The sequence below is a fragment of the Muntiacus reevesi genome, chromosome 9 (assembly GCF_963930625.1).
Source record: "Muntiacus reevesi chromosome 9, mMunRee1.1, whole genome shotgun sequence".
NCBI classification, from domain to species: domain Eukaryota; kingdom Metazoa; phylum Chordata; class Mammalia; order Artiodactyla; family Cervidae; genus Muntiacus; species Muntiacus reevesi.
Window position 1 is genome coordinate 3,465,946 of NC_089257.1, and position 27,706 is coordinate 3,493,651.

General features: G+C 64.1%; 1 protein-coding gene across 2 annotated transcripts; it reads left to right on the forward strand.

The window, feature by feature from the left end:
• Positions 1 to 415: 415 nt before the first annotated feature.
• Positions 416 to 23,934, forward strand: TNKS1BP1 (tankyrase 1 binding protein 1). Of its 2 annotated transcripts, none has more exons than XM_065943739.1 (13): positions 416 to 528; positions 2,314 to 2,531; positions 3,502 to 3,609; positions 4,677 to 5,307; positions 6,808 to 6,877; positions 10,418 to 12,136; positions 14,286 to 16,303; positions 21,047 to 21,389; positions 21,578 to 21,728; positions 21,820 to 21,947; positions 22,548 to 22,705; positions 22,919 to 22,991; positions 23,515 to 23,934. In XM_065943739.1, the coding sequence occupies exons 3-12, from the start codon at positions 3,549 to 3,551 to the stop codon at positions 22,977 to 22,979; spliced, it is 5,340 nt and encodes a 1,779-aa protein (XP_065799811.1). In that variant the 5' UTR covers positions 416 to 528; positions 2,314 to 2,531; positions 3,502 to 3,548; the 3' UTR covers positions 22,980 to 22,991; positions 23,515 to 23,934. The 2 variants fall into 2 exon arrangements, with proteins under 2 accessions (XP_065799811.1, XP_065799812.1); XM_065943740.1 differs by having other exon boundaries at positions 458 to 528; positions 2,322 to 2,531.
• The last annotated feature ends 3,772 nt before the right edge of the window (positions 23,935 to 27,706 follow it).

The window sequence follows — 27,706 nt, forward strand, 5'->3', positions numbered from 1 at the left end:
GCCCCAGGCGCCGGCCGGGGGGAGCCTCTCCCGCGCGGGCCCGCCGGCTGCTCCGCCCGGGCCGCCTCCTCTCTAGGCCGCCGTCTCGGTGGCCTTCCGCCCCAGAGCCGAGTTGCGTCAGCTTCGCGGGGGTCCGAACCCGGGGCGGGCCCTCGTGGGCCGTGGGCGGCTTTATTTGCATGCGCCCCGGCGAACTCGGCGGCGCGCGGACCCTCGCGAGGCGCACCGGGGGTGGGGCCCGGCGGGCTGTGGGCGGGGCCGGGGCGGGGCCAGGTGCCCCCGGAGGCGGGCCCGGGGCGGGTCCAGACCCCCTGGGGCGGGGCTAGGCGCGGGCTAGGGGCGGGGCTAGGGGCAGGGCCCGGCGGACTGTGGGCGGGGCCCGCCGCGCCAGGGGCGCCTGGGCCCGCCCACGGCCCCGCCCACGGCCCCGCCCGGGCTCCTCCAGGCTCGGTCCCGCGGCGGCGGCGGCTGAGACTGACGACGGGGTGCGGAGCGCGGGCTTGGCGGAGCCGGACCCCGGGGGAGAGCGTGAGTGCGCGGGGGCGGGCCCAGGGCGGGGGCGAGGCACGGGGGCGGTGGGAGCTCTCGCGTCGAGACCACGGCCGAGATTGGGGGCGGGGGGCGGTCACGAGGAAAGTTTGCAGGGCCCGGGGACCGGGGCGTGCGCGCGGGGGCGCAGGGCGCAGGGCCTGGAGCGCGTGCCGGCCGAGCCCGGGAGAGGGGCCGAGGTTGCAGGCGGAGCCCGCGGTGGGCGGAGCCGGCGGAGGGACCCTCGCCCCCTTCTCCCGGGCTGGCCCCCCGCCCCCGGCACGCACCCGGCCGCCCCAGCCCGCCCCCGCCCGGCGCGCGTCCCCGGGCCCCCGTCCGTCCGTCTGCCGGCGGCGCCCCGTCCCTCTCGCGGGGCTTCCGCCGCCCCCTCCTCCATCCCTCCGTCCCCTCCCCCCGGCGGCCGCGGCCCCCTGTGCCCGGAGCTCCCCGCCGGGCCCCTCCAGACGGCCCCTCGCCCAGGGCGCTCCCGTCTCGCGGTTGGCCCTCCCTCCTGCGGCAGTGTCCTCTCTGGCCCCAGATCCGGCCGGAGGGAGATCGCAGGGTCGGCGGAGGCGGCCCTGCCTGCGGCGAGGCTTCTTTGGGCCTCCGCCCCGGGGCAGGAGCCGCCTGGTGTCTCCCCTGTGCCCTCGGGGTCCAGCCGGTCTCCGGACTCTTACGCGTGGGGGATGCTTGGAGCCGCTGAGATTTTCACAGCTCTGCTGTCCGGCCCTGGTCACCGGGGTTTTCCGCTGGGCGTCTGAGCTGCTGAGACCCCGTCCGCAGTTGCTGGGGGGAGGGCGAGCTCTCCCTCTTGTGTGCTACAGCTCCCCGCCCGGCTCAGCCTCCAGGTGAAAGGGTTTTTCGGTTCTGGACCAGCTGGTCTCCATTTCTAACCACCCACACCATGTATCCCTGGTAATAACGTTCAAGGACAAGGAAACAGTCTTGCTTTTTTTTTTTTTAATTTTATGTTTTCTGCCGCGTGCCCCTCCTCCACGCACACTCGGGCCGGCTGTGAACGTTACTCACCCACCCACAGCGCCTGCTGCACCGGACTTGGCTGACCGGACTTGCACGGGCCTGGATGTCTCTTTCTCTCCTGCCTAGTCCCTCCCACCTGGGGAACAAGCTGGGGCAGGGTCAGAAGTGAGAGGTTTTCCAGGAAGTTGGGCACCTGAGGTCCCTTCTTTGGATCTGGTGCTGTCTTGGCAGACCAGCTGGAGTGGGTGACTTTGGGCAAGGCAGGGCCCCTTGCAGGTTGGAGCGGGTTGGGTTGTCCTCAGGGACTCCATGCATGCCAGGTGATAGGAAACATCCCTTTTCCTTTGGAACAGAGGGCTGGGGGCTCTATCAAGGAGGCGGGGCAGTGGTCAGTCCGGGGGTTTCTTGAGGGTAGGATGGCGCTTCAGGATCCAGGATGGGACCTGAAGAGGTGGTGCAGTGTCTGAAGAACAGGTGACAAGACGGGGTTCTTTGGGAGACAAGGCGTGGTCTGCGATGCTGGCAGCCCGTGGCTGGGGGAGAGGATGGTTTCCAGCGGAAGCCTCCTAGTAGCATCCACCGTTTAATTGCCACTTACTGGGTGCTGGGCGCTGACCTCAACATGCATGGATCCTCTGGTGTGAGCCTCTATTTTTTTCCTTTTTTTTTTAGTTTTGGCCACACCTCCTAGGATGTGGGTTCTCAGTTCGCTGACCAGGGATTGAACCGGTGCTGCCTGCAGTGTGCGGTGGAAGCGCAGCGTCTTAACCACTGCATTAAAGTCTCACTGTGTTCTTCATACAGGGAAACAGGTTTAGAGCAGTGAGGAACGTGCCTAAGGTCACAGAGCTGGAAGGCAGGAGATCCACCCAGCATTTGAATCCTGGTGGAGCAGACCCGGAGCTCCAGTTACAGGCCGAGAGAGGAGGGGCACCCGTTTGGTCTCAGCCATAGGCTGGTGTCACGTGGTTTAAAATCTCTTCCGCAGCCCCCTTGGAAACCCCTCGGGTCAGGCCCAGCTGGTGAGTGATGCCCACGTAGCTCCTTCTCACGGGCTGTGGACCCTCCCACGGTGACGGGCCCAGGAGGGGAGCCCTAGGGAGTTTTGCCCCAAGCCACCCCGCCCCCCGGATGTTCTCAAGCCCAGTCCCATTCTCCCAGCCCCGGGTCTGGGCCGGCTCCTCCTTCCTCTTGGCGAGGCTCTGGAAATCCAGTGGGAGGCCATTGCTATGGCAACAGGACTAGGCCCTGACTTTACCTCATCAAATTCCGAGCCGAAGCCAAAGCGATTGAGAAATTAAAGGAAAAAAAAATGTATTCCAGATGTTTACTTTTTATTCCTTATTTTTCCGTGTTTGGATGAGAGGCTCTGGAGGAGGCGGGAGTCGGGGCAGGGACGTGGAGGGAGGAGGGGGACTGGGGGGCGGGGAGAGAACCACTCCCAGCGGCAGCCAGGCCGGGAGCGGGAAGGGGAGGCCCGCGGGGCAGGCGGGCAGCGGGGCGGGGCCCAGGTTGGGGAGGAGCGGGTTTTTCCCGTCTCCCGCGAGGTGATTCACCGGGAGATTTCGGACTTGGCAGCCCTCTTGCCCCGGCCTTGAGTCGATCCCGCGAGCGGGGGCCCCGGACCCAAGGAGTTGGGGGGTTCCTTGGGAGCGGTAAGTGGGGTGCCCTGGACAGCTGGCTGGAGGGAGCAGGGGGCGGCTCCTCGGACCTGCAGGACTTTAGGGTTAGGAGACGGACTTGGAGAGCTGCGGCGGTGGGGGACGGAGAGAAGAGGGGAGGACGTGGCGGCCGGGGACCTCCCGTGACCTCCCGCAGCCTCCCTGCTGAAGCGCCCGCTTCCTGTCCCGCACCGGCCTCCGCCAGAAGTCGGAGACTCCCTCTCTGAGCGCGCTGCCAGCGCCCAGCCCTCTGGCTCTCTCTCTGCGCGCTCTTTTTTTTTCTGGGTCTTCCGCCGCCCCTAGCTCACACCCCTCTGCCTCCCACTCCCAGGTCCGCCGCATGTGATAGAAGTGTCTGCTCCCAGGGAAGGCGCAGCCATGGCCTCCCCAGCGCCCCGGGAGCCCGACGAGGAGCTGGTATCCGCTGGCTCCGAGCCAGGTACCTGTGGGTGCGGTGTGGAGCGGGCTGGCTGGGGGGGGGCCAGAGGCCCGAACCCCCATTAGGTCTTGGGGGCTGGTGTGTGAAGGCTGACCTTGTTGGGGAGGGAGGGAGGAGTTCTGAGGACAAGCGGGATGAGCCTGAGAAGTCTTGCAGTTTGGTGGAGACTCTTCAGAACTGTCTGAGGTCACAGCTCTCCAGCAGAGAACAAGCTAACCTTGGAGACGATGTGGATCAAATCACTTGTTTGACAGAGGAGGAAACTGAGGTCTGGGCGTGGGGGTGGGGTGGGCGGGGAAGGTCATGCACCTATGCGCTTGAACCCAGGCCTCCTGGCTCCCTGTCTAGACGCCTTTCTTGCGCTGAGTGGGTGATAAAGTGTCCTAGTAGCAGGGCTTTGGCCATGAGTAATTCAAGGTCTTTTATTTGGCGTTGAAATGCCTTATATAGAAGGTAGGATTCTGGTCCTTTTTTTTTTTTTCTTCTGTAGCAAGATTTCCCTCTGTTTGGCTTAGGTCAATAGTGAGTTTGCGTTCCTGGTCACACAGCGGATGACGGCGGGGAGGTGGCCTGGGTGTGCCCCGGAGGAGGGGGCAGATAGGGTGGCAGGGTAGGGAAGCTGAGCTGGGAGAACGAGTTTGGTGTGGATGTAGTTTAGCAGAGTGACATGCTCGAGGGAAGGACCAGACTGGGGGAGACGGTGGGCTGACTGCCTGGTGTGGGCAGGCAGATGTTCATTTATTAGCTCGTTTGCTCAATCTAGTCATTCACTTGGTAAGAATGTGTATTAGGTGTAAAGTGGGTGCAGTGAGAAGAAATAGCTGCCAGCTGGGCCCTTAAATGGCTTTTAGCTTGTAAGGGTGACTGGCTAGACATTTCAGGAATTTGGAGATGGGGGAAGATGATTCTGGGATGTGTCTGGAAAATCCAGGAAGGCTTCCTGGAAGTGGTGACATTTGACATGTACCTGGAAGGGTGTGGGAACATTCTGAGTCTGTAGGGTGGGAAGTGAAGTTCTGCTTCCTATTCTTTTGACATTGGCTCAACCAGCCCTTCCCTTTTGGTAGGTGACCCTCGGGCCAAACCCCCTGTCAAGCCCAAACCCCGAGCCCTGCCTGCCAAGCCAGCCCTGCCTGCCAAGCCCAGCCTGCTGGTGCCCATTGGGCCTCGGCCTCCCCGGGGTCCTCTGGCCGAGTTGCCTTCTGCCCGGAAGATGAACATGCTGGCGGGACCCCAGCCCTACGGCGGCAACAAGCGGCCCCTTCCGTTTGCACCAAGGCCTGCGGCCGAGGCCCTGGCTGGGGGAGAAGGCACCCGGGAGCCTGGGAGAGAGGAGCCTGGGAAAGAAGAGACGCCCCCCTTGACCCCTCCGGCCCGATGCGCTGCCCCTGGGGGCGTGCGCAAGGCGCCCCTCCCCTTCCGCCCGGCCTCCGAGCGCTTTGCTGCACCCACCGTGGAGGAGATCCTGGCCAAGATGGACCAGCCCAGGAAGGAGGGCCCGGCCAGCCCCGACCGCCTCTGGGGCTCCCGCCTCACCTTCAACCACGACGGCAGCTCCAGATACGGTCCCAGGAACTACGGTGTGGCCCCAGGCCCCAGGGACGACGCTGGGACCCTCGCCAGGGAATGGTCCCAGGAGGGATCCGCGCAGTCTCCTGCTGACTGCCCTGAGGAGCCCAGCAAGACCCCCGAGCAGAGGTGAGGGGCGGGGGTCTGTGTCTGGTTGCAGCCAACTTGAGGACAGGGTGGATAGTCTCCTGTGAGACGGCGATCTTCCCTTAGAGGCTAGCTGTGCTGCGTGCGTGGGGGCCAACCCTTGCCAGAGTCTCGGACCATTCCCCCCGCAGACCGAGTTAGTGTGTGCTTTATTCTGTGGTCATCCTCTGTACAGAGTCCGTGTGTTTGTAGCAGGATTCAGGTGTATAGCTTGGAAGTTTATTTTCAGTGCTTTTTTAATATTGAGAGCCAAACGCTGCCTCACTTAATTCACAGCCGTCCTGTGTAGTGAAGGGAATATTAGGCCCATTTTAGAGATGAGGAAACTGAGGCTCAAAAGTGACTTCCTCTGGTCCCTTAGCAAGTGACAGACAGAGCTGGAGTTAGAATTAGTGCCTCTGACTCCAGTGTGTGCTCTTAGCTGCCGGCCCATGCTGTGAGTGCAGCGGTGTGCCAGGTGCTGGGGGGGGGGGGGGTGGGTGTGTGTGTCCTGGGGTGTGTGTGTGTGTGTGTATCTGTGCTGGGGTGTGTATCTGTGTGTGTCTGGGGTGTGTGTATCTGTGCTGGATTGTGTGTGTGTGTCTGTGCTGGGGTGTGTATTTGTGTGTCTCTGTGTGTGTGCAGTGGGGTGTGTATTTGTGTGTCTCTGTGTGTGCAGTGGGGTGTGTATTTGTGTGTCTCTGTGTGTGTGCAGTGGGTGTGTGTGTGTGTGTGTGTGTGTGTGTGTGTGGAGGGCACCGCCTGGCCGTGAAGAGGAGTCTGACGGGAGAGGAAAGCCGTGAACGCCCCTTGACACCAGGCAAGAGGCTGTGAGCGTGCGGGCCGCATAGCTGGGTTGGAGACTGTCACGTGTGGTACCCACTTTCCCAGAGCCGGTGCCAGCGTATCCTGGGGGCTCCTGACCTGGAAGTGTCCCTGGGTCCCGGGGAGGAGGCTGAGGGTCCCAGCTGCCTGGAGCATCCCCAGGGCAGGGATCACCCGCGCTGCCTGCCAGCCTCTCCTGTCCCCCTGGGCTCCCGGGAGGCCCACCCTATCCAGGCTGGGTTCTGCCTCCTTCCCCTCATTTGCTCCCAGCCGGGCTTGAAAGGAGCAGCCTCCACCTTGCAAAATCTCTCTGGCCGTCTCCCTCCCCCTGCAGTCCTCCAGAAGCTAGGGAGCGGCTGGCTGCCCTGGGGGAGAACCTCAAGGGCTCGGGGGCTTGGTGGTCTTACCAGGAGCCCCGAGGGTGCTGGGCCAGCCACAGGCTCTTCCCAGAGGGTTGGGGGGGCTTACCCCGTTTGCAGGTGGGGCACACGCTCTGTGTCTGGGGTGCTCTCTCTGGGAGCCGCCGGGGTCTTTGTCCCCTGGGAGGACGTGCCCCCGACGGGAGGAACATCGGGTGCTGTTCCGGTCGTCGAGCAGACCCCCGATCACCCCTCCCTGCTCCACCCGCACCAGGCATCTCTGATCTGTGCCTCCGTCTCCCCTCTTTCTCCCTCTCAGGAAGCCCCCCTCGGACCTGGCCTTCAACGGGGACCTGGTCCAGCCGGCCGTCTCTGAGCCCCCGACTGATGTGAGTGCCCCGCCCGTGACGACGCAGAAACGGGCTGTTTCTGGGCTGGAAGGGTCTCTGCGTGCCTCTGCCACCTCCCTTAGTTTAGCCGGGGAAACAGAAGCCGTGGAGGAGGTTTACCTGATTTGCCGCAGGACTCAGATTTCTCGACTTTCAGGCCGCTCTGGCTAAGTGTGGCTGAGGCCCTGAGGCTCCTACGTGTCCGGGGCGACTGCCCTTGACGACCCGCTGTTCCCTGGGCAACCTCGGGAGGGGTGACTGACGTAACCCCGGTCATGACTCTGGCTTAGTAGGCCCCTCCGGTCCCACGCGAGAGGTGCAGACGCCAGGGCTTGAAATGCCAAGTAACTTGCCCAGGGGCTGAAGTCAGGATCCGAGTCCAGCACGGTCCCTGGCCAGGTCTTCCCTCTCGCAGAAGATGGGAGGTGACGTTTCAGGGGGTGTCCTGTTATAGCCCCTCTGCCCACAGCATGCTCCGGGGTGGACAGTCTGCGTTGCCGAGAAAAGGATGAGAAAGGTGGTCCGTCTTGCTCCAAGAGCCCTTGCTAGCCGGAGGCTGTCCTGTCCGGCAAGGAGAGAGACCTGAGTGTGTGCATTTGTCCAAATGTATTTATTGAGCATCCACTGTGATCCCGGTGCTGGGGAGACAGCCACTGGCAAAGCGTCCACAGTCCCCCTCCTTCCAGGGAAGCGTGTCTGTCGCTCAGTCATGTCCGACTCTTTGTGACTCCGTGGACTGTAGCCCGCCAGGCTCTTCTGTCCACGGAGTTCTCTAGGCAGGAATGTTGGAGCACGTAGCCATTCCCTTCTCTCAGGGAGCTTCCTGACCCAGGGACCGAACCCAGGTCTTCTGCCTTGTAGGCAGATTCTTTACCGTCTGAGCCACTAGGGAAGCCCTTGCTCCCGGGGAACGCACCTTCTCACGTGGGCAGGCAGACTCCCAACACCGGGAACCCTGCAAACCGGTAGGCAGATAGAGCGTCAGACAGGCTCCTGGGGCACCTACCCGGACGGTCCCGGGCGAGGGTGACTGGGGCGGGCCTCGCCAGGAAGCGGGGGATGGGGTGAGGTCTTGGATGCTTGGGGAACAGCCTTCTTGGCGGAGGGAGCTGCAGCTACGAAGGATGTGGGCTCCGCCCAGCGAGGAAGCTGGGGTGTCTGGGTCGCAGAGACAGCGGAGCTGGGTGGTGATGGGCCACTCGGGGGGCGCTGGCTTGCAGGAGGGGGAAGAGGCCGTTGAGGGGCTGGAGGAAAGGGGTGACCTTGCTGCAGTTGCAAGGAGTCTCCCATCCCAAGATCTTGGCCGGGGGCCAAGGGCAACGGCAGGGCCAGTCGGGGGGCTCTTGGGGTCACCCCGGTGACAGACGACGGTGCTATGGATCCTGGAGGCAGTCCCTGGGGGAGACGGTGGGTGGGGGTCCTCTGGTGTGAAGGTGGAGTGGACAGGACTTGCAGGCAGGCTGATCTGAGGAGAGGGAGTGGGGAATGATGGATGCTGCTGAGGGTCTCTGGCCCAAGTGATTCGGAGGTTACTTTACTGAGAAGGGGGCCTTCGTAGGGTCAGGAAGACCGGAGGAGCTTGCTTCTGGATCTGTTGAGTTGGAGGTGCCTCGTAGATGTCCAAGGGGGTCAGTGGGGCATTTGAGTCTGGAGCTGCAGGGACTTGTCGGTGTGCTGTGTGCAGATGGCCTGGCCGGGAGACAGCTGAGATCCCCTGAGGGCGTGGGTGAGGTGTGGGAGGGAGCCCAGGAGATGCAGGAAGGAGTGGAGGTGAGCTTGGAGGGAACCCGGCCTGCGCTGAGTGTGGGAGCTCCCTGGGCTGGGGGAGGGATGGGAGGTGGGTGGACAGTCAGCAATCAGACGGTGTGCCCCGAGAATGGGGGGTCTGGGGTATTGCAGCTGACCTTGGTCAGAGTGGCGGGCATGGCGAAGTGAAGAAGGGAGCCCGTTTGGAGGGGCTTCAGCGGAGGCTGGGCCCAAGGAGCTGAGGTGAGGGGTGCTGAACGCAGACCCCTGGGTTTCAGGAAGGGGGTGTAGCTGGAGAGACGGGAGGGGTGGATTGCAGAGTGTGTGTGTGTTTTTTTTTGTAAGCCAGAGGAAATGAGAGCAGTTTGTGTGCTGATGGAAACGATCCAGTAGAGAAGGAAAAAAATCTGTGATGCTGGACAGAGAGAGGAGGGCTTGGCCTGAGCTCTGAGCAGGGATGGCTTGTGATCGAGGCAGGGAGCGGGGTGCCCAGGTCGGGGGTCTCTGAGTCCTCCGGGAGGCCTGGGTGGAGGCAGGGAGGTTTGAGGACAGACCGGATGGGAAAGCATCGCTGGGAGGTGGGGGTGCGTAGAAGGCGGGTGTCGTGGCATTGCTGGGCTGTTCTGGGGCCCGTCTGAGCCCTGGGCAGCTGCGGGGAACCCACCATCCCAGCGGTGGGCTCATCTCCAGCTGCCTGGGTGCAGCCCGGAGCTGGGGCAGAGCTGTATTGAATAAGGTTAAACTGTGGGGAGGGAGGGAATACAGGGAGCTGAGTATTAAAAGTGATGTGGCCTGGGAGCTCTGCTCTGGGGGTGGAGGGGTCTGTCCGGGTCTCTCGCAAGAGCCCCAGGTGGCGGCGTGGTTTAAGGGCACTGGCTCCAGGTTAACCTGAGATTCACAGAGAGTGTGGAGGCTGGAAGGATTGGAGGGTGGCCTTGACGCGGGAGCAGGACACCCCCCTGCCCAGACCCAGCGGTCTGGTGGTGATGGGGCAGATGGTTCGCCATGGGAGAAGGGCGGGGGGGGAGCATGACCTCTGGGGAGGGCAGAGGTCGGATAGAGCGAGACTCAGGTCACAGCCTGGGGCAGGCCGGTGCAGGGGTGAAGGAGGGCCAGCTGCTGGGGGTCCCAGGCCCCAGTGCTTCCGGTCTTCCCCAGAGGGTCCGTTCTTCTCCTGAGTGCTGTCCCCAGCGGCCGGGTGTGCAGATCTTGCTGAATCCTCTCCTGACCTCGAGGTGGACGTTGTTGCCCCGGCTCCAGGGTGCAGATCAGGACGCCGGGGCTCGGAGAGACCCCGCGTGGGAAGGCGTCCAGCTGATGGGGGAGGTGCCTGTGTCTCTGACCTGGGCTTTCATGGCCCCCGGGGCTTCTGGCCTGCGTCCCGGGGCCCGCTGCCCCTCGGGTGGCGCTGGGACCGTGGCTGCTCAGAGCAGGGGTGCGAGCTGCTCCCCGGAGCTGGTCTGAAGCTGCCCTTGGCGTGGTGGAGTCCCGCCCTGGGTCGCACACCCAAACAGCCGACTGGGCATGGTCTGAGTGATCCCATGGGAATAGAGTGCTGTGCATTTTGTGGGGGAAGGGCCATGTGGGAGGGGTCTGCAGGCCCTGCAGTCTCCGACGTTGGAGGTCATTCCAGAGCCTCTGGCGGTTGTCCTGGGGGGCTGTCTCCCTGAGCCCCGGTTTCCCCGGTGGACTGAGAGCGTTGGGCAACTAGCTGCTGACCTGGGGCCTCTCGGGGGTGGGCAGGGGCCTCCCCGAGCCGGCCGAGCAGTGACAGGTCCTGACTTTCTCTTGCAGGTCCTCCAGCCCCGGGTGCCCCCCGGTCCAGGCCCCACCTTGGAGAATGGAAGCGCCCTCAGCCCGGGTCTCCCTGCTGAAGCCTTGGGCTCGGGCCCTGAGTCTCCCCGCCTTGACTCCCTCGAGGCGGGCTTTCCCCGCCACCCCCAGCGTCCAGAGACCCAGAGCCCTGCTGCTCCTGGACCTCCCCTCCGGCCCCCCGAGACACTGGGTTCCCCAGCTTCGGGCCCCCCTGATGAAGGCTCCTGCCATCTGCCCCCGAGCCCAGGGGTCCCAGCTGTGGCTGCCCTGGAGGCCCCCAGACCTGGCAGCCCCCAGGTGCCAGAACTAGCAGGGCACCCCAGCCCTGAGCGGTCCCTACCCACCGCGTCCCAGTCCCTGATGGGAGGGGGTGAGCTGCCAGACCTGCCTCGGACGTTTGCATCCGGGGACAGGGTGGCCCCGGGGGTCGAGGACCGCCCTGCTGGTGGCCTGGCCCAGCGGCGGTTTTCTGAAGGCGTGTTGAGGCCTCCCGGCCCAGACCGGGAGCAGCTGGGGGGCTCGCTGGCTGCCCTGCCCCAGGCCCAGGGAGGCGCGTCCACCCTGGACCACCCCTTGGGGAGCGGGACCGAGTCCAGCTGGAGTTTATCTCAGTCCTTTGAATGGACCTTCCCGACGCGGCCTGCAGGCCTCGGGGTGCGGCGGCTGGACTCCCCGCCGCCGTCCCCCATCACCGAAGCCGCGGAGGCTGCAGAGGCTGCGGAGGCTGGAGACGGGGCCGCGTCCACCCATGAGGAGGCTGGAAACTGGGCCGCGTCCATCTGCGAGGAGGCCGGAGGTGGGGCTGCGGAGGCTGCAGAGGCCAGAGACAGGGCCGCGTCTATCCGGGAGGAGCCTGGAGGCGGGGCCACATCCACCAGGGAGGAGGCTGGAGATGGGGACGTGTCCACCTGCGAGGAGCCCGGAGACGGGGCCGCGTCCACCCGGGAGGAGGCTGGAGATGGGGCTGTGTCCACCTACGAGGAGCCCGGAGACGGGGCCATGTCCACCCACGAGGAGCCCGGAGATGGGGCCGCGTCCACCTGCGAGGACGCTGGAGATGGGGCCGCTTCCACCCGCGAGGAGCCCGGGGGCGGGGCCACATCCACCCGCGAGGAGGCTGGGGACTGGCCTGTGTCTACTCAGGAGGAAGGCGCATCCCAGCTAGGGCCAGGGGCCCCGTCGGCTGCAGAGGGACCAGGAAGACCTGCTTCCTGGGGGCCGGGGGACGACCCAGGCTCCTCTCTGCGCCCGACTGGCGGTGGGGAAGACCATCCTCTGGAGTCCCCGCCAACAGCAGGGGACCCATCTGGACCAGCTTTGCCACAGGCGGACGAGACACTTGCAGAACGGGAGTCCCCTCCGCCCGCCCGGGAGGCCGCCCTGCGCCTCCTGGAGCCGGTCCTGGGGCAGGAGCAGCCAGCGCCCCCGGACCAGCCCTGCGTCCTGTTCGTCGACGCCCCCGAGCCCGGGCAGGCACTCTCTGCTGAGGAGGACCCTGTGGCCCTGGCCGTGGCCGAGACCACCCGACCTCGACCTAGGACAGCGGTTCAAGACCCCCGCCGGGCGTCCCCCGAGCCCGTGGGGCCCGAAAACAGCTCCCAGTGGCTGGACGATCTGCTGGCCTCGCCCCCGCCCAGCGCCCGGCGGGGCGCTCCTTCTGAGCTGAAGGATGCCCAGACCCCCAGCGCCTGCTCCGAGGTGAGGGGGGCCCTGGGCGGGGTTCGGGGTGGAAGCCAGGGGCTTTGGGGGGTCTCCTTGTTTTGAGACGGATGCCCTGTATCGAGAATTTGGGATCTAGTCGTGAGCAGGCACCTGTGCCCCTGCCCCGGAGGTCCATACTGCCTGCTCAGCTGGCGGAGCAGAGGGTGTGGGCTGCTGCTTAGAGTCTAGTCTGAGTCTGCATCTGACCCCGGCTTCTACGGCTGAGTGGTCTTGGGAACGTAGCCAGACCTCCAAGCTTCGGAGCCCTTTCACAACGATGCCATTTGCCTCATAGACTTGGGGGCTTCCCGGGTGGCGCTGGTGGTTAAAAATCTGCCTGCCGGTGCAGGAGACACAGGGTCAGTTTCTGCCTGGGAAGATCCCCTGGAAAAGGGCATGGCAACCCACTCGGGTATTCTTTGTCTGGAAAATTCCGTGGACGGAGGAGCCTGGCAGGCTGCAGTCCATGGGGCCGCAAAGAGTCGGATACGACTGAGCGACCGAGGACACTTAGCCTTGTGTTGTGGGCAAGACAGACGTGGAAAGCGCTGGGTGCAGGGCTTGGCACCCGTGAGCACTCGGTCCGTGACGATGGGTGGTTTCATGAAGGGCGCCAACAGAGCCAGTTAGACGCGGGCCCTGGACCCAGGCTGCCGAGTTGCTGTCTTGGCCCTGCTCCTGGCCCACCTGTGACCTTGAACGCGTGACTTTCCTGCCCGCACCTCAGTTTCTGCATCTGTAAAATGGGGAGAATGGTGCTGGGCTCTACCTCACAGGTGATGGCTGCAGTGCCTGTGAAGTACTCAGACTACCACCCATCACGAGTGCTTGGGAGCGTTGCATCTTGCGAGCGTTCTTACTGTGAAGTTCAGACTTGTTTTTGTAGAGGCCCAGAGGAGGCAGAGCCTTGTGCAAAGGTCACCCAGCAAGCTGGCAGCCAGGCCAGGGAGAGAGCGCCAATTCCAAGGCCAGTGCCGTTTCTCCTACCGGGCTGCCCAGTAGGCTCAGGGCTGGGGTCCAGGTGGCGTTTGAAACGAACTTTTCACGCCCAGCCCGCCCCCCAGGGGCTGGCCGGGGCGGGGCTGGGGGGAGGGAGGAGCCGGGGGCTTCGGGGCGGGGCCTGGGGGACGAGCAGGAAGGAGTTAAGGCCGCGGGGCGCCCGCGGTAGGTGTGTCCGTCCGCGGTAGGTGTGCCCGTCCCGGGACGCGGTGACTCAACCGGCTCCGGGCGGGGCCGCCGAGGGAGCTGCAGCTGCTCTGCGGGGAGCGGGCCAGGGCCGTCGGACAGGTCCGGGCGGGCGAGGGGAGCGGCCCGGCCACGTCCCGGCACTCGCTGCGCCCAGCGGGCCGCGGGGCGGCGGGACCGGAGGCCGGGACCATGGCCGGGCCAGGGGACAGGGAGCCCAGCGTGTCGGTCCTGGAGAGGCTGCTGGCCAACGCCGCGCTGCGGGACGAGGCCGGCCGGCTCCGCAGCCCCGAGCCCAGGGCTGCCCCGGCCGCGCGAGTGAGTCAGCGGGTTCCGGACGGGGTGGGGTTCCCGGAGCCCTGGCTGCGTCTTCTCCCCGAAGCGGAGGAGGCCGTCCCTGCGGGCGGGCGGGCGGTGAGGACCCAGAGGGCTTCGCAGGGCAGCCGCCGGCGGGAGGGAGCTTCGGTCGGGGCGGGCGTTCACGCGGTCTGGAAGGGTGAAGGGTGCCCTGGGGAGCTTGCCTTGGAGAGGGGGCCGTGGGAGGGCGCAGGGTCTTGACCGCTCCTCCTTGAGGGCACACCCGCCCCCACGGCCCCGGGAAGACCCCTCTGCCAGGCAGCCCTGCTCCTGGCGCCTCGCCAGGTGTTGCCCAAGGGCGGTAAACAGGACCACGAGATTGACCGCGGAGGCCCCACGGGGTGCCGGGACTTCTGCTGAGCCCTCCGCTTCACTGATTCCGTTTAACTCTCTCTTCCGACCCGGTGTCGTAGGAACTGACCTCGTTGAACGACGGGGACCCTGGGGACCCAGAGCGGTTAAGTGATTTGGCCAGGGTCACACAGCCCACATCCAAACCCCAGGCTCTCCAAAGCCAGAGTTGGGCACTCGGCAGCGCTCTCACTGTGGGCCAATCGCCACCCTAATTCCAGGCCCTGTTTCTTTGTCTCTCTCTGATTCCCAGGGACTCCTCGGCTGGGCCCAGAAGGACCTGCAGAGCGAATTTGGGATTGCAGGAGGCCGACATCCCGGCGGTTTCCGGCCTTCCACCTGGTCCCAGGACACTTCTCGGGACTACGGCCTGGGCGGTGCAAGCCCTCTGGGGGACCCAGGCCTCGGAGAGAGGGACTGGGCTGGCGAGTGTGGGCACCGGGTCGGGGAGGGGCGCCCCGGGGAGTGGGCCGGCAGGTGCGCCCTCGACCCGGAGGAGGAGGGCGAGGGCGGCGGCCAAGACCGGCATGCAGCGGGGGCCCTGGGGAGCCTGGGCGCCGAGGACCGGGCGATCGGGAAGCCTGGCGCTCTGCAGGGCCACGAGGTGGACCTTCGGCACTGGGAGTTCGGGAGGAGGGATCCCCAGGGCACCTACTCCAGCCGGGACGCGGAGCTCCAGGACCAGGAGTTCGGGAAGAGGGATTCTCTGGGGGCCTACGGCGGTCGGGATGCAAGCCTTCAGGACTGGGACTTTGGGAAGAGAGACGCCCTGGGTGCCTACTCGAGCCGGGATGAAGAGGGGCAGGGCCCGGAATCAGGGCAGAAGGACCCACTTGGCAGGTACAGCGGCAGCCAGGACACAGGGCAGCAGGACCAGGGGTTCGGGAGGAGCGACCCTGTGCGGAGCACCTATGGCCCCCGCGGGGCAGAAACGCCGGGCCGGGACTTCGGCAGGAGCGCCTGGGTGCCCGACTACAGCGGTGGCCTCCCGCGGGACTTTGGAGCGAGAGCCCTGAGCGCCGGGTTCAGCCTCGAGGAGGCCCAGCGGCAGGACACAGAATTTGAGAAGAAGACCCCAGGCCGAGCGAGCCCCGGGGCGGCCGGCAGGGACATGGGCTGGTCCGAGACCCCTGAGACGGGGAGTGTGTTCCCCGCCAGCGGCCCGCAGCCGCAGGACAGGGCTCTGGGGCAGAGGGACCCGGGCGGCTGGCAAGGTGGCACTGCCTCTAGGGAGGTTGGTGGGCCGCAGGCTGGGGGCGCCCGGAGCCCGGAGGAGGCTGACCCGGAGGACAGGGAGGGGGCACGGCGGGGCTGGGCCGGAGACTTCGGTCTTGGAGTGGGCGCTCAGCCAGAGGCAGCCTTCGGCCCGGGGCGGCGGGGCTGGGGCGGCGGCTTCTGTGCGGAGGCCTCGGAGCGGAGCTCCCAGTTTGGGATAATCGGTGACGACAGGGCGGGCACAGCCAGCCTGAGCCCTTGCAGCCAGCTGGGAGACGGCCCCTTCTTGCCCCCCGAGGGGGCCATGGACTGGACTGACCAGCTGGGCCTCCGGAACCTGGAGGTGTCCAGCTGTGTGCGAGCTGCCAGCTCTGGCGAAGCCAGGGAGGATGGCGTGGGACAGACGGGCTGGGCAGACCGCGGGGGTGTGACAGGCGCGGGGCTGGCCGGCCATCTGCAGGGCGGAGGGGCGGAGGCCCCCGGGGGGCTTGGCGTCGGGGACCAGGACTGGACTTCCGATGTCGGAGGCCCCAGCCAGGCCAGAGAGGGTGGCGTGGGGCAGACAGACTGGTCGGGCGCGGAGGCGGGAGAGTTCCTTAAATCAAGGGAGCGCGGAGTAGGTCAGGCAGATTGGACCCAGGACCCCAGAGACCGGGAGCTTGGGCCTGGTGGGGTGGATTGGGGTGACAGTCTGGGTCTGAGGCATCTGGAGGTGCCCTGTGAGCTAGACTCGGAGAGTTCTCAGGGGCCGCGGGGACGCGGGCTGGACCAGGTGGACTGGGCCCAGGACTCGGAGCTCCGAAACATGGAGCTCCCGGGTGAAGCCAGGGAGTGTGGCGTGGGGGACGTCGGCCAGTCCCCTGAACCGGGCGTGAGGAATGATGCTCTCTCAACACCCAGCCTGGAGGCCCGAGGCCCCTCGGAGGCCAGGGAGCTCGGGGTGGGCGAGATGAGCAGGCTGGATGCTGAGGATGGAGATCCCTTCTTGCCACTCGTGGTCATCTGCCCAGAGGAGGACGGATACGGGCTTCGGGAGTCCCCGGCCTTCGGACCCAGGTAAGGGAGCCCCACGCCGGGGCAGGAGGACATGAGGGCCCAAGGGCCCCCTGGAAACAGCCCCTTTTTATGCGGGGTGGAAGCTGCTCTTCCCCCCAAACTTCTAGTGTTCGGAGAACTGGGATGGTTAGGAGTATGAATTTTTCTTTCATTTATTTATTTCTTAAATTGAATACTGACACACACACACAGGTGAGTTTCTCATTTTGAAGCGATGACTGATGGTTGAGGTGTGATTTTTGCAGCGTGATTGTGTGGGTGCTGGAGGAAGCGTCCTGTGGAGGATGGTTTCTGGGGGGCCCGATGCATTCCTAGGCCTGGGGGGGCGAGGCCTGGCATGAGCCTGGCCTGGGCAGGTGCAGGGTGGAGTGGGCAGTGGCGCTTAATCTCTGGCGGCTGGGAGGACCTCCGTGCTTCTTGCCTGCCCTGTCTTAAGGCCCCGAAGGGCAAGACTTCCCTGGTGGGCCGGTGCTTAGGACTCCGCGCTTTGACTGCTTGTGGGCCCAAGTTCAGTCCCTGGTTGGTCGGGGGACTGAGATCCTGCACGCAGATCGTGCAGCGTGGCCAATAAATAAATAAAAAACAGCCACACCAGCAGAGAAAAAGTCCTGGTTCAAAAAAGAACCTGAAGGACATTGGGACCTGGTTCCAGGCCCGGTGACCTTTTGGCCTCCACGCCCAGGGTGGCTGAAAAAGAACTTTCCAAAAAAAAACAAAACAATTTTATGAGTCAACCGTAGTCTGTCTCTGAGATTTTTCTGTTCTAAGGGTGCTCAAAAGGTATCGTGTTTATTTTGCCGTCACTTCCATCTGTCGAGATCAGGTTTAATTCCCTTGACTTGAGTCGCAGGTTGGACCTTTGCCGGCCCAGGGGCTTCTCAAGTGTTGTGAAGGGGAGACGGAGGGGGTGCTTGGTGGGAGCTGTGTTCACAGTGGGGAAGGGGCTGGCTGGTAGCTGGGGGTGCTGGAGGCACCAGGAAGGCTCTAAAGGGGACTGGGGTGTCGGAGGGGGTTGGTAGAGGCATTTGGGGCTGAGGATGGGGGCAGGGGAAGTAGGCAGAGCCTGGGGCCAGGGCGAGGCCCTGGGGGGCACCCCGGGGGTCAGGCCACTGCGGGGAGCTGGAGGGGCATCGTCTGGGGCAAAGCCTGCAGGGAAAGGCATGAGTTCCCGGACCTGTCTGAGCTGTGACTTTCCGGGTGCGGGGGGGAGGGTAGCGTAGGCGGCCCGAGGTTGCCCCTGAGTCCTCTTCCCAGGAAGTCAGAACTCCGCCATCCCGCACGCCCCCCCTTGGTGATCTTCACACCTGCCCTGTGAAGCAGGAGGGGGGATTTTTTTTTATTACCTCTAATTTGCAGGTCGAGTGGTGTGACCCACTTAAGGTCACAGAGTCAGCTATGCCGCTTTCCGACTTCTGGGTCTTAAACGCCTTCAAGGCTTTTGGACTTGCAGGCAGCGGGACCCACTGCCCTCCACCTGTTCCTGAAGGTGGGGAGGGGGAGAGAGTCTCCCGTTGTTGAGGATGGAGAGAGAGGCTAGCTGGGGGTCTGCGCAGGGGCAGGGTTCTGGCAGAGAAGCTCAGCTTTCTGAACCCCAGCCTCCACCACACCTTGAAAATGCCCGGCTTTTTCGGGCCGTGTTGTACGTTTGGCAAATACTGTGCTTGGACGTACGGAGACTTGGAAAGTAGGGCTCTTGGCACCGAAAATACAGCAGTGATGGAAACCTGTTTACCTTTCTCCAGTGCGAGGTTTCTCGAGCTTATTTGATTAATATCCATGGGACTGGTGTTCTGAGCTTCTGACTTGGGGGAAATTCTACACTCGGGAAGGTTGCTCTTTGCAGGAAGTTTTGCAGGTTCTCCCGGTAACGAGAAGTCCTCGAGGATGGCTCAGAGCCCCTGACTTTGGGCCCATCCGCCAGGTTTGGGGCCTGGTTCTGCCACTGCCTCTGTGACCCTAGGCAGGTCCCATCACTGCTCCAGCGTCACGCCTGTGATGAGTGGGAATCACTGACTCCCAACACCCATGGGGGCCTTTGGGCTGGGGGGTCCGTGTGCGGGGAGTGTCAGACCTGCTGCATGCGTGGTCAGCCCCGGCCAGGTGCTCACCTCCAGTGTTCACACCTGCTTGGCAGACATGGACGGATGTGAGCTGTCCGGGAACTGAGGCCCTGGGGGACGTTTCTGGCCGTTGTCCTGCATGGGACGGAGGCCCCCTGGCTGGCAGCCATCAGCTGGGCTGCTGTCCCAACAGTTGGGACGAGAGTGGTGTGGGTGCTCGGCGTGTTCCTCCCGCGTCTCGGGCTCCTTGTCCTGGGGGGAGAGGCACTCCTGGGCCCCCCGAGAGCCGCTGCACCTCCCCCTTCTCTCTGACCAGGTCCTCTCCTGCCCTGGCCCCCAGGGATACAGCAGCCTCCGAGCCGTCTGGGGGACTCTTCGCTGGGCGTGAGAGGCCCCTCAGGGCTTCTGAGGGCCAGCCCCCTCGTTCTGTGAGCAGGGGAAGCAGCCCCAGAGAGGCAGCGTGACTTTCTCAAGGGCCGTGGCTTGTGAACGCTGCCCCTTGGCGTTCCCTCGGGCCCCTGCCCATGGGCATTCTCTTCCCGTCTCCCTGGGGTCAAGGTCAGCTGCTGCTTGTATACAAATATCATTCCAGCTTCCTTCCCGACCGCTCTCATTTTGGGTCTTGGAGCCTTGAGCACGAGGAAACGAGTCTGTTACACGCTGACCCACGTGTTTGTCCTGGAATGGCCCTGGGGGTGGGGTTGAATCAAGTGCCGGCCCTCGGGATCCTCCTGACAGGCGAGAGCTGGTGTCAGGTGAGACGGGCCCTCAGGCCGGGAACCTAAGAGAATGAGGAGGATTATCCTAAAAGCCCGCGTGGGAGCTGAGTCGCTCAGCTCTGTCTGACTCTGCAGCCCCGGGGGCTGTGGCCTGCCAGGCTCCTCTGTCCGTGGGATTCTCCGGGCAGGAATCCTGGAGGGGGTTGCCAGGCCCTTCTCCACCCAGCAAAGTATAGGTGTTTACGTTATTCCCATTTTACAGATGAAGAGGCTGAGCCTCGGTGTGGATGCGTCCCTTGGCCACAGCTGCGGGTCGGGTGGGGCGGCGGTGCAGCCCGTGTGGGCGCAGCGGGCGGTGCTCGGGACAGGCCCCGCCCCGCGTCCTGGCCAGGCCGAGGCTCAGGCTGTAGGGTCCTTGGTGCCCGGGGTTAGGACAGCCTCCCCTGGGCTGGGGGAGGGTGAGTGGGGTTCAGACAGTGGGCGGGATGCGTGCTCCCCTCCGCGCCCCCCCTCCCCACCTCCCCCAGGGCCCCCGGGGCTGCGGGCCCGCAGGGTCCCCTCTGGCGTGGACGTCTCCGCCCACCCTTGCGCGGGTCTGCAGCCCCTTGGCCCCGGCCTGCCCCCAGCCTCCCCTCTGCCTCACCCGGGAGAGGCTATTGGGCGCGGCTGCCCCTCCCTCCAGGGCGCTCCTGATTCTATGGCTATCCAAAACCTCCTCCGCCCCACCTCCTGAGTCGCCTTAGTTTTCTGTCGGTCAGCAGCCTGGGGAAGGACAGACTGACACGCGCTCCCGTTCCCTCCCCGCTTCCGGCCTGGTGCTGACTCACCTGCCTCACGCTCTTCTCCTACAACCCGGGATCCGGGGCTCGTGGCCCGGCTTCCAGGCGCTGCCCGCCTTTCCCACGCCCGTGCGCAGGGTGTGTGTGTGTCGGGTGTGGCTCTGCGCTGCTTGTGCCAGTGTGTGGAAGGAGTGACCGGTGACCGGTGCCCACTTCCCCGCAGGAGACGCGCCGTGTGTGTGCGCAGGTGTGTCTGTGTCTCGGGGGCAGGCGCGCAGCTGGGCCACACACGGGCTCCTCGGTGCGGAGCGTGAGCTGGTGAGCGTGCTGTGCGTGCCGGCTGGTACGGGTCGTGTCTCGAGGGCGCAGCGGGTAGCAGACGCAGTTCTGCAGGTGCCGCAGGTGGCGTCCCCGCCCCTCGGCAGACGTCCGCTCTGTCCCAGGCCCTGGGCCACGTGGGCGACGCAGGCGGCCGGGGCCCTGCGTTGCTCGCCGACGGGCCGTGGGGACAGAGGACCTGGACTTGCGGAGGGGCTGGCAGCTTCAGCCCAGGGTGTGCAGGGCTGGGGGCGGGCCCGGGGGCTCCCCAGGGGGAATCCAGGCTGACCGAGGGGGCGGGGCGCCTGCCGGGCAGAAGCAGCTTGTCCAGGCCGCGGCCTGGTACGCGGCCGTCCACGGGGGCCGCGTGTGCAGAGAGGCGCGCGCAGGGCGGGCTGAGCCGGAGGGCGGGGGCGGCTGAGAGGCCGGCTGCGCAGGCGGACCGCACCCTGGGAGGGCGGCCGGAAAGATCGCGTTGGTGGGCACGTCCCCGGCGCAGCTCCGTGTGAGGCGTTCAGAGTCTCACTCCGCGCCCCCGGTGACTCTGTGCTTAGCAGACCCCAAGGCTCCTGAGGCCCTCTGCGCGCGGCTCTGTGCAAGGCGTTGAGTCTCACTCCGCGCCCCCGGTGACCCTGTCGTTGGCAGACCCTTTGGGGGTGAAGGGACGCCCCCGTTGTCTCAGGAAGCGGGGAGCCTGGCATTTGAACATGCCGGGCTGGCCCGGCTCGCGCCCGGCGTGCTGTCCGGGGGGAGGCATGGACGGGCCGCAGGGAAACAGGCCGAGAAAGGTCCCTGCGTGGCGGGGGGACAGGCTTTAGGTGGGCCCTGCGGCCCCGCATGACCTTGGCCTCTGCTCTGTCCCTGCAGCCCTGGAGATCACTCGGCCCGCTCCCCGCCGGCGGGCTCCCAAGATCAGCCGGGGGAGAGGCTGGCCGCTCACAGCCCCGAGGCCGTGGCCCCGCAGGAGTTGGCGTCCCCGGGGCCCAGGGCCCCTTCGGAGGAGGAAGGGGTCGCGACAGGTGCGGACCGAGGGGCGCCCCGGGAGCCCGGCCGGGAGCCTCTACCCTCCTGGAGGCCACAGCCGGACGGGGAGGCCAGCTGGACAGACGTGGTAGACGGGACCGGGGACGCCGCAGGGGCCAGGCAGGGCGAGCAGAGCCCCCAGGGCCCGCCGGCCAGCGACCCCAGCCAGGATTTCTCCTTCATCGAGGTCAGTGGAGGGGAGCCGAGGGCAGTGGTGGGCTCTCGTTGGGGTCGAGGGGGTGCGTGAGTGCTGCAGCTCGGGTCTCATCCCGGGACCTCCCTCTTCGCGGGCTGGTCTCAGCCAGGGGGCAGGAAGCTGGGACGGGGCGGCTCCGCAGAGGTGATGGCAATCGCGTGTACCCCCATCCCGCGCAGGACACCGAGATCCTTGACAGCGCCATGTACCGGAGCCGTGCCAACCTGGGGCGCAAGCGCGGCCACCGCGCCCCGGCCATCCGGCCCGGGGGCACACTGGGCCTGTCGGAGGCCGCGGCGTCGGAAGCGAGGCTGTTCCAGGACTCCACGGGTAGGGACGCCTCCGTGTCGCTGCCCCGGGGGCGGGGGGCAGGGCTCTGGGGTCGCTGCCCAGGGCTGAGCCCCTGCCTCGGCCCTTGCAGAGCCTCGGGCTTCGCAGGCGCCGTCCTCGGATGAGGAGGTGGTCGAGGAGCCTCAGAACCGCCGGACGCGGGTGACCAAGGGCCTGAAAGTCAGCCTGTTCCCCGGCCTGAGCCCGTCGGCCCTTAAGGTACCCTCTGGCCGTGCCGCCCCCTGGCGTCCAGCCTGCCCTTTGTTTATCCGTCCATCTAAGCAGCCCGGATACCCCATCCGTCCTCTGCACCTGCTGTGCCCATGGTGGGCGCGAGGCGGGAAAGACGGAAGGACGGGGAGGGTCTGGGTCCCAGAACCCCACGGGCTAGCGGGGTGGGGGTTCAGGCGTCCCTGGAAGTACAGAGCAGGGGCGGGGTGCGGGACTCCGGGAGGCTTCCAGTGAGCGTCCGATCACAGCTTCGAGGCGCCTGGCGTCTCGTGTGTGTGTGGTGGGGAGACGTCCTAGGCAGAGAACACAGGGCGTGCAGAGCCTCGGGGGCATCCCCGCTGGCTCCGTCCAGCCCGCTCCGGCTGGATTCAGGTCAGCAGTGTCTCCCCCAGGGCCTGCGGGGTGCCAGGCACAGCCCATTTTCGGGGTAGGTCATCGCTAAGAGACTTCCTCTCCCCGGGGTAAGAGGACCGTGGAGGGTGTTTGGGCCTGGGCCGGGGATGCCGCGCTCTGGGGAGAAGGCCTGGCCTTCCCTGGGTGCCCCTGCCGGCCCCGCTGACATCTGTCCACGCCCCGGCTTTGTCTCAGGCCAAGCTGCGCTCAAGGAACCGCTCGGCTGACGAGGGGGAGCCCATGGAGGGCAAGGCGGGCCAGAAGGAGTTGGTGATCCAGCGCTCCAAGTCCTGCAAGGTCCCCGGGCTGGGCAAGCCACACGCGCTCCCACCCAAGCCAGACAAGTCCTCAGGGTAGGTGATCTGTGTGCCAGGAACTAGCCATCTTGGTCTTAAAAGGAAAACCCTGCTTCACAGGGATACGGAGGCTTGGAGGGGGTGTCATGCCACCGGTCCGCGTTCTTCACTTAGTGCCAGGAGGCTGGTCTCTGCAGCCAACCCGATGCCACCCCTCCTGGCGGGAGGGCGTTTCTGACTCCCTTCCTACCTCCGCCCCCCGTCCTCTAGGTCAGAAGGATCATCGCCCAACTGGCTGCAAGCCCTGAAGTTGAAGAAGAAGAAGGTCTAAAAAGTCACCGAGGTGCAGGCAGGACTGGGCTTGGCCTCTCTGGGGTTGGGGGCCGGTTCAGGGCCACTGGGGGCCCTTCCCCGAGGCCTCCGGAGGCCCAGACCTGCCTTTATGGCCCTCCTCTGCGAGGCTGGAGGAGGGCATGGCAACCCACTCCAGTATTCTTGGGCTTCCCTGGGGGCTCCGCTGGTAATGAATCCACCTGCAATCGGGAGACTTGGGTTCCATCCTTGGGTTGGCAAGACCCCCTGGAGAAGGAAATGGCTACCCACTCCAGTACTCCTGCCTGGAGAGTCCCGTGGACAGAGGAGCCTGGCGGGCTGCAGCTCGTGGAGCCTAGGGCTCAAGGATAGTGGCCTGAGTGTGGTCCGCATGCCCTTCTGGTCTGGCACCCCTGGGGGGCACTCACAAGGCTGGAGGTCCCAGCAGGGCCTTCCTCATGCTGGGCCTCGCAGAGGGGCGCCCGGGCGGGGAGGTGGAGTGTCCCCTCTGCCCCCACGTCCCCATCCAGCCTCTTCTCTTGCGTCTGTTGCAGGTCCTTCCCACCTGGCAGTCTCAGGCAGTGCCCGTCCCCATGGGGTCCCCGGCGGGGAGACGGCTGAGTCCCCCCACGCCCCAGGCCACAGCCCCTGCCCGTCCACTTCTGGGGGCGTCGGGGGGAGGCCCCGATATGCACTTTGTATCAGCGTCCCAGCTCCCCTGCACCGCCCCTCGCTGCTGGTCTTCCGTGGTCCACGGTGTTGGTCCCTCGCTCTTCCTGCCTCCCTCTCTGCTTCCTCCTGCAGCCCCCCTTGGGTTTTCTTTTGATACCAGTTTATAGCCTTTTTTATAAAAGCCTTTGATTTTTTTGTAATGGGCGGAGCCCGGCCCCACCCCACGTCTCCCTCCGCCCTGCCAGGGGCCCCACAGAAATCGATAACGTTTTGCCACTTGAAACAATAAAGTTTTTTGGGAATTGGTGCTGCCCCGGTTGTGATGTGTGGTCGTGGTCTGTCTCCCCGTCTGAGGCTGAACCTGGGAGGAGCCTGGAGCCTGCGCTGACGCCCAGCCTGTCTCTTCCCTAGCACTCCCTGGGCTCAGGGACCCAGAGGAAGATGTCTTGGTTACAGTAGGTGATTCCCGATTCGGACAACCCCCAAATCTACAGAGCTTAACATAAAAAAGTTTCTTTACCAATCAGAGTCCCATTTGGGGTGGGTTAACTGTCAAACTATAGTAGTAGCCCCCACAATCCCTAAAAAAAAAAAAAAAAAAATCTGAAAGGCTTAAGAAGCTCTGGTGGATGGCATGATTTCCAAGTTCAGCTTTAGCTACAGCTCAAGTGATTCTGTTTGGCCTCCGTCTTCCCTGGTGGCTCAGAGGGTAAAGAATCCGCCTGCAACGCAGGAGGCCTGGGTTCAATCCCTGGGTCGGGAAAACCCCCTGGAGAAGGGTTGTGAACCTCACAGTCATGCAGAGCCCAGGCCCCTTCCCTGTTGTGACTCAGCTGTGGTCAGGGGCCCCAGGGTCTGCATAGCATCCAGTGGAGAGAGGGGTCGGTCCTTCTGGAGACCCGGGTCCACTGGCCAAAATTCAGCTCGTGCCCCCTGCTGTCTGTGAGGGAGATGGGGAAATGCAGTTCAGATGTTTGTAGGGAGAGAGAGAGAGAACCAGATATTGGGGAAAACTCATCCTTCTCACGGGAGGAGGGTGTTGGTTCCTGTGATCCCGAGAGGTCCTTTGAACCCATACATTCTAGAATGTCTCCCCAGCCCTGGTCTTTCCCACTTTAACCCCTGACCATCGGCATTCAGCTGTCCCTCAGCCTATTCCTCTGCCTTCTCTGTCACCCTAGAGGGGCCAGCCTGTTCCAGGGCTGGCATCATCTCCCTGAGCTTTGGGGAAAGGAGAGACTTGTGTGGACTCACCTTGAAAGTGCAAGTGTTAGTCGCTTCTTGCAGCCCCACAGTCTGTAGCCCACCAGGCTCCTCTGTCCATGGAATTCTGCCGACAAGAATACTGGAATGGGTTGCCATGCCCTCCTCCAGGGCCTTCCCGACCCAGGGATTGAACCCAGGCCTCCTGCGTTGCAGGCGGATTCTTTACCCTCTGAGCCACCAGGGAAGACGGAGGCAAAACAGAACCGCTTGAACTGCAGCTAAAGCTGAACTTGGAAATCATGCCATCCACCGGAGCGTCTTAGCCTTTTGGTTTTTACTTTTAGGGAGCATGGAGGGGTCTTAATGTAACTCGAGAGTCTGACCAACACTGTGGACTCTAGAGAAATGCACAAACCAGCCCGAAATGCCCATCCCTGGCGTCCTAGAGCTGTGGTCCTTGGCCTCCTAGCGTGCTTACTGAAAATGCGCATTCCAGGATTGCGATCTGTTAGGTGTGCCCGGGGATCTGCATTTTGGGAAGCCCCCTGGAGCGGAGGGGAGAGAGAGGGGCCCTCCCGCGGGTGCCTGGCCGGCCCGGGGTGCGTCTTTGCCGCGCGGCCCGCCAGCCCTCCTGGGAGCCGGCGGAGAGTTCTGTCCCTCCTCCTCGCAGGAGTAGGACTGGCAGGGGCCCAAGCCAAACACTTAAGACTCTTTAGCGGGGAGAATGGAGCCGGCGGGTCCGAGCGCCGGGCTCTGCTTCCGGAGAAGGCGGAGCCAGGGCCGAGGGGCGGGGGCGGCCCAGCCTCCCTCCGCCGAGCACCGCCGGTCAGGGCCCGCGCTGGGGTCGGAGAGAGGAGAGCGGCGTACACACGCTCCGAGATGAACGGCGAGTGTCTGCGGACAGTCGGAAAAGTGTGTTCCCACCGCGCAGCCGTGCCGCGGTTCCTGGGAGTGGCCTCGGAGGGGCAGGTCTGTGGAACCTGGCTTGGAGTTTTGGAAACTGAGAGTCACTCGGATGCCTGGATTGGGGAATTCCTTGGGCAGTCAGGCAGGCTCATCAGTTTTGGTTAAAGGTGACTCTGAAGGCAATGTCTGAGGAGTTGAGTGAGCTTTAGAAAAGTCTTTAGAATAAAGATACAGACTTCGAGGGCATCACTTTTTTTTTTTTTAATCTCCAGTCCTCTGATATCTTAAAATATTAATATCTCTTTATCTGGCTGCTCTGGGCATTCGGGGTTTCCCTTGTAGCTCAGTCGGTAAAGAACCTGCCTGCCAAGGCAGGAGCCATAAGAGACGCTGGTTCGATCCCTGGGTCGGGAAGATCCCCTGGAGACGGAAATGGCAACCCACTCCAGTATTCTTGCCTGGATAATCCCATGGACAGAGGAGCCTGGCAGGCTACCGTCCATCGTGTTGCAAGAGTCGGACACGACTTAGCAACTAAACCACCACCACCGGGCGTGCGGGATCTTAGATCTTCCTTGGAGCAGGCGAGGTCTTTTAGTTGCGGCAGACAGGATCTAGTTCCTCTACCAGGGGTCAAACCCAGGGCCTCTGTGCTGGGAGTGCTGAGTCTTAGCCACTCGACCGCCAGGGAAGGTCCCGAGGGCTCCCCTTTTAAAGGCAACAAGTCAATGTGTTTCTAAAGGAATCAAAGGGGTCTGTCCCACGTTCCCTGCAGCCCAAGGTTGGGATTCGTGTTGGGCTGAGTCTGAGGACAAGTGGTTGCCCGTGGCGCTCTTGGTACTTGGGTGGTGGTGGTGGGTGCTGTGGGAAGTCTACCCACTAGTGATGCCTGCTGTCCTTCCACCAGCATCCTGCCCCCCCCCCCCCGCCCCCCGCCAAAAGTGGTCCAGCCATCTGCCGTGGATAGAGCCCATCCCCGAGACGCTTAGAGATGGGCAGTCCCAGTGGAGGAGTGAAGCAGGTCAGACTTTATCTGCTGTTGACCCTCAGGGACCCTTCCTGAGTCTGAGTTTTATTATTATGTGGCTCAGACAGTAAAGCGTCTGCCTGCAATGCGGGAGACCCGGGTTCGATACCTGGGTCAGGAAGATCCCCTGGAGAAGGAAATGGCAACCCATTCCAGTATCCTTGCCTGGAAAATTCCATGGACAGAGGAGCTGGTGGGCTACAGTCCATGGGGTCACAAAGAGCCGGACACAACTGAGTGACTTCACTTTCACTTTCAAATTAAATGTACTTAAAATAAGCCCGAGCCTCAACTTTAAAACAGGTGTAAAATAGAGGATCTGCTCTGCGGAGCTGTTCGAGGTCTAAATGGTGGCAAGGAACGTACCTGAGACAGAGAACGTGGTCCTGGCTGGTTTTGCCTTCTTGCCTTTGTTTATTCAGGCGGGGGGAGCAGAGGCGCTGTTTTGGATCCATCTCGACTCAGAGGCCTAGAGCAGGCTGACCCTGGGTCTGGAAGCTGGTGGTGGACAGGGCTTCCCAAGGGCTGGTTTGCCTCTGGGACCTTGCTGAGCCAGACCTGTAGGTTCATCTGTGACAAGCCTTTGGCTCCTGAGCAGCTGCCCTGCCTCCCGGCCCCTCCCCTGCCAGAGGGGGCCCATCGCAGACAGGAAATAGGCTGGCAGGTCTCAGAGATGCAGCCCTCCACCCCGGGAGAGGGCCAGGCCCTCTCGGCTGCAGCCTCCTGGGTGCAGAATGATCAAGTGGGTTTTAACCGCTGCCCAAAGACTGACTCTTAAGTATACTTTCATTTATATGGCACTCTGTGTCCAAAGGGCCAAATACCCATTCATTCATTTTTTGTTTTTTTAAAGACTTAAGTTTTTTGAATTCTTTTTTTTTCTAATGAGAAAAGCAAAACAAAGAAGATATTGCCTGTCTGTTTAACACCCACCT

Excerpts from the sequence above, each read along its gene's own strand:
- TNKS1BP1 (XM_065943739.1), top strand. The coding sequence starts at position 3,549 with ATGGCCTCCCCAGCGCCCCGGGAGCCCGACGAGGAGCTGGTATCCGCT. Across the intron at positions 12,137-14,285 it reads CCCCCAGCGCCTGCTCCGAG|GGACTCCTCGGCTGGGCCCA; the intron begins GTGAGGGGGGCC and ends TCTGATTCCCAG. Across the intron at positions 16,304-21,046 it reads TCCCCGGCCTTCGGACCCAG|CCCTGGAGATCACTCGGCCC; the intron begins GTAAGGGAGCCC and ends CTGTCCCTGCAG.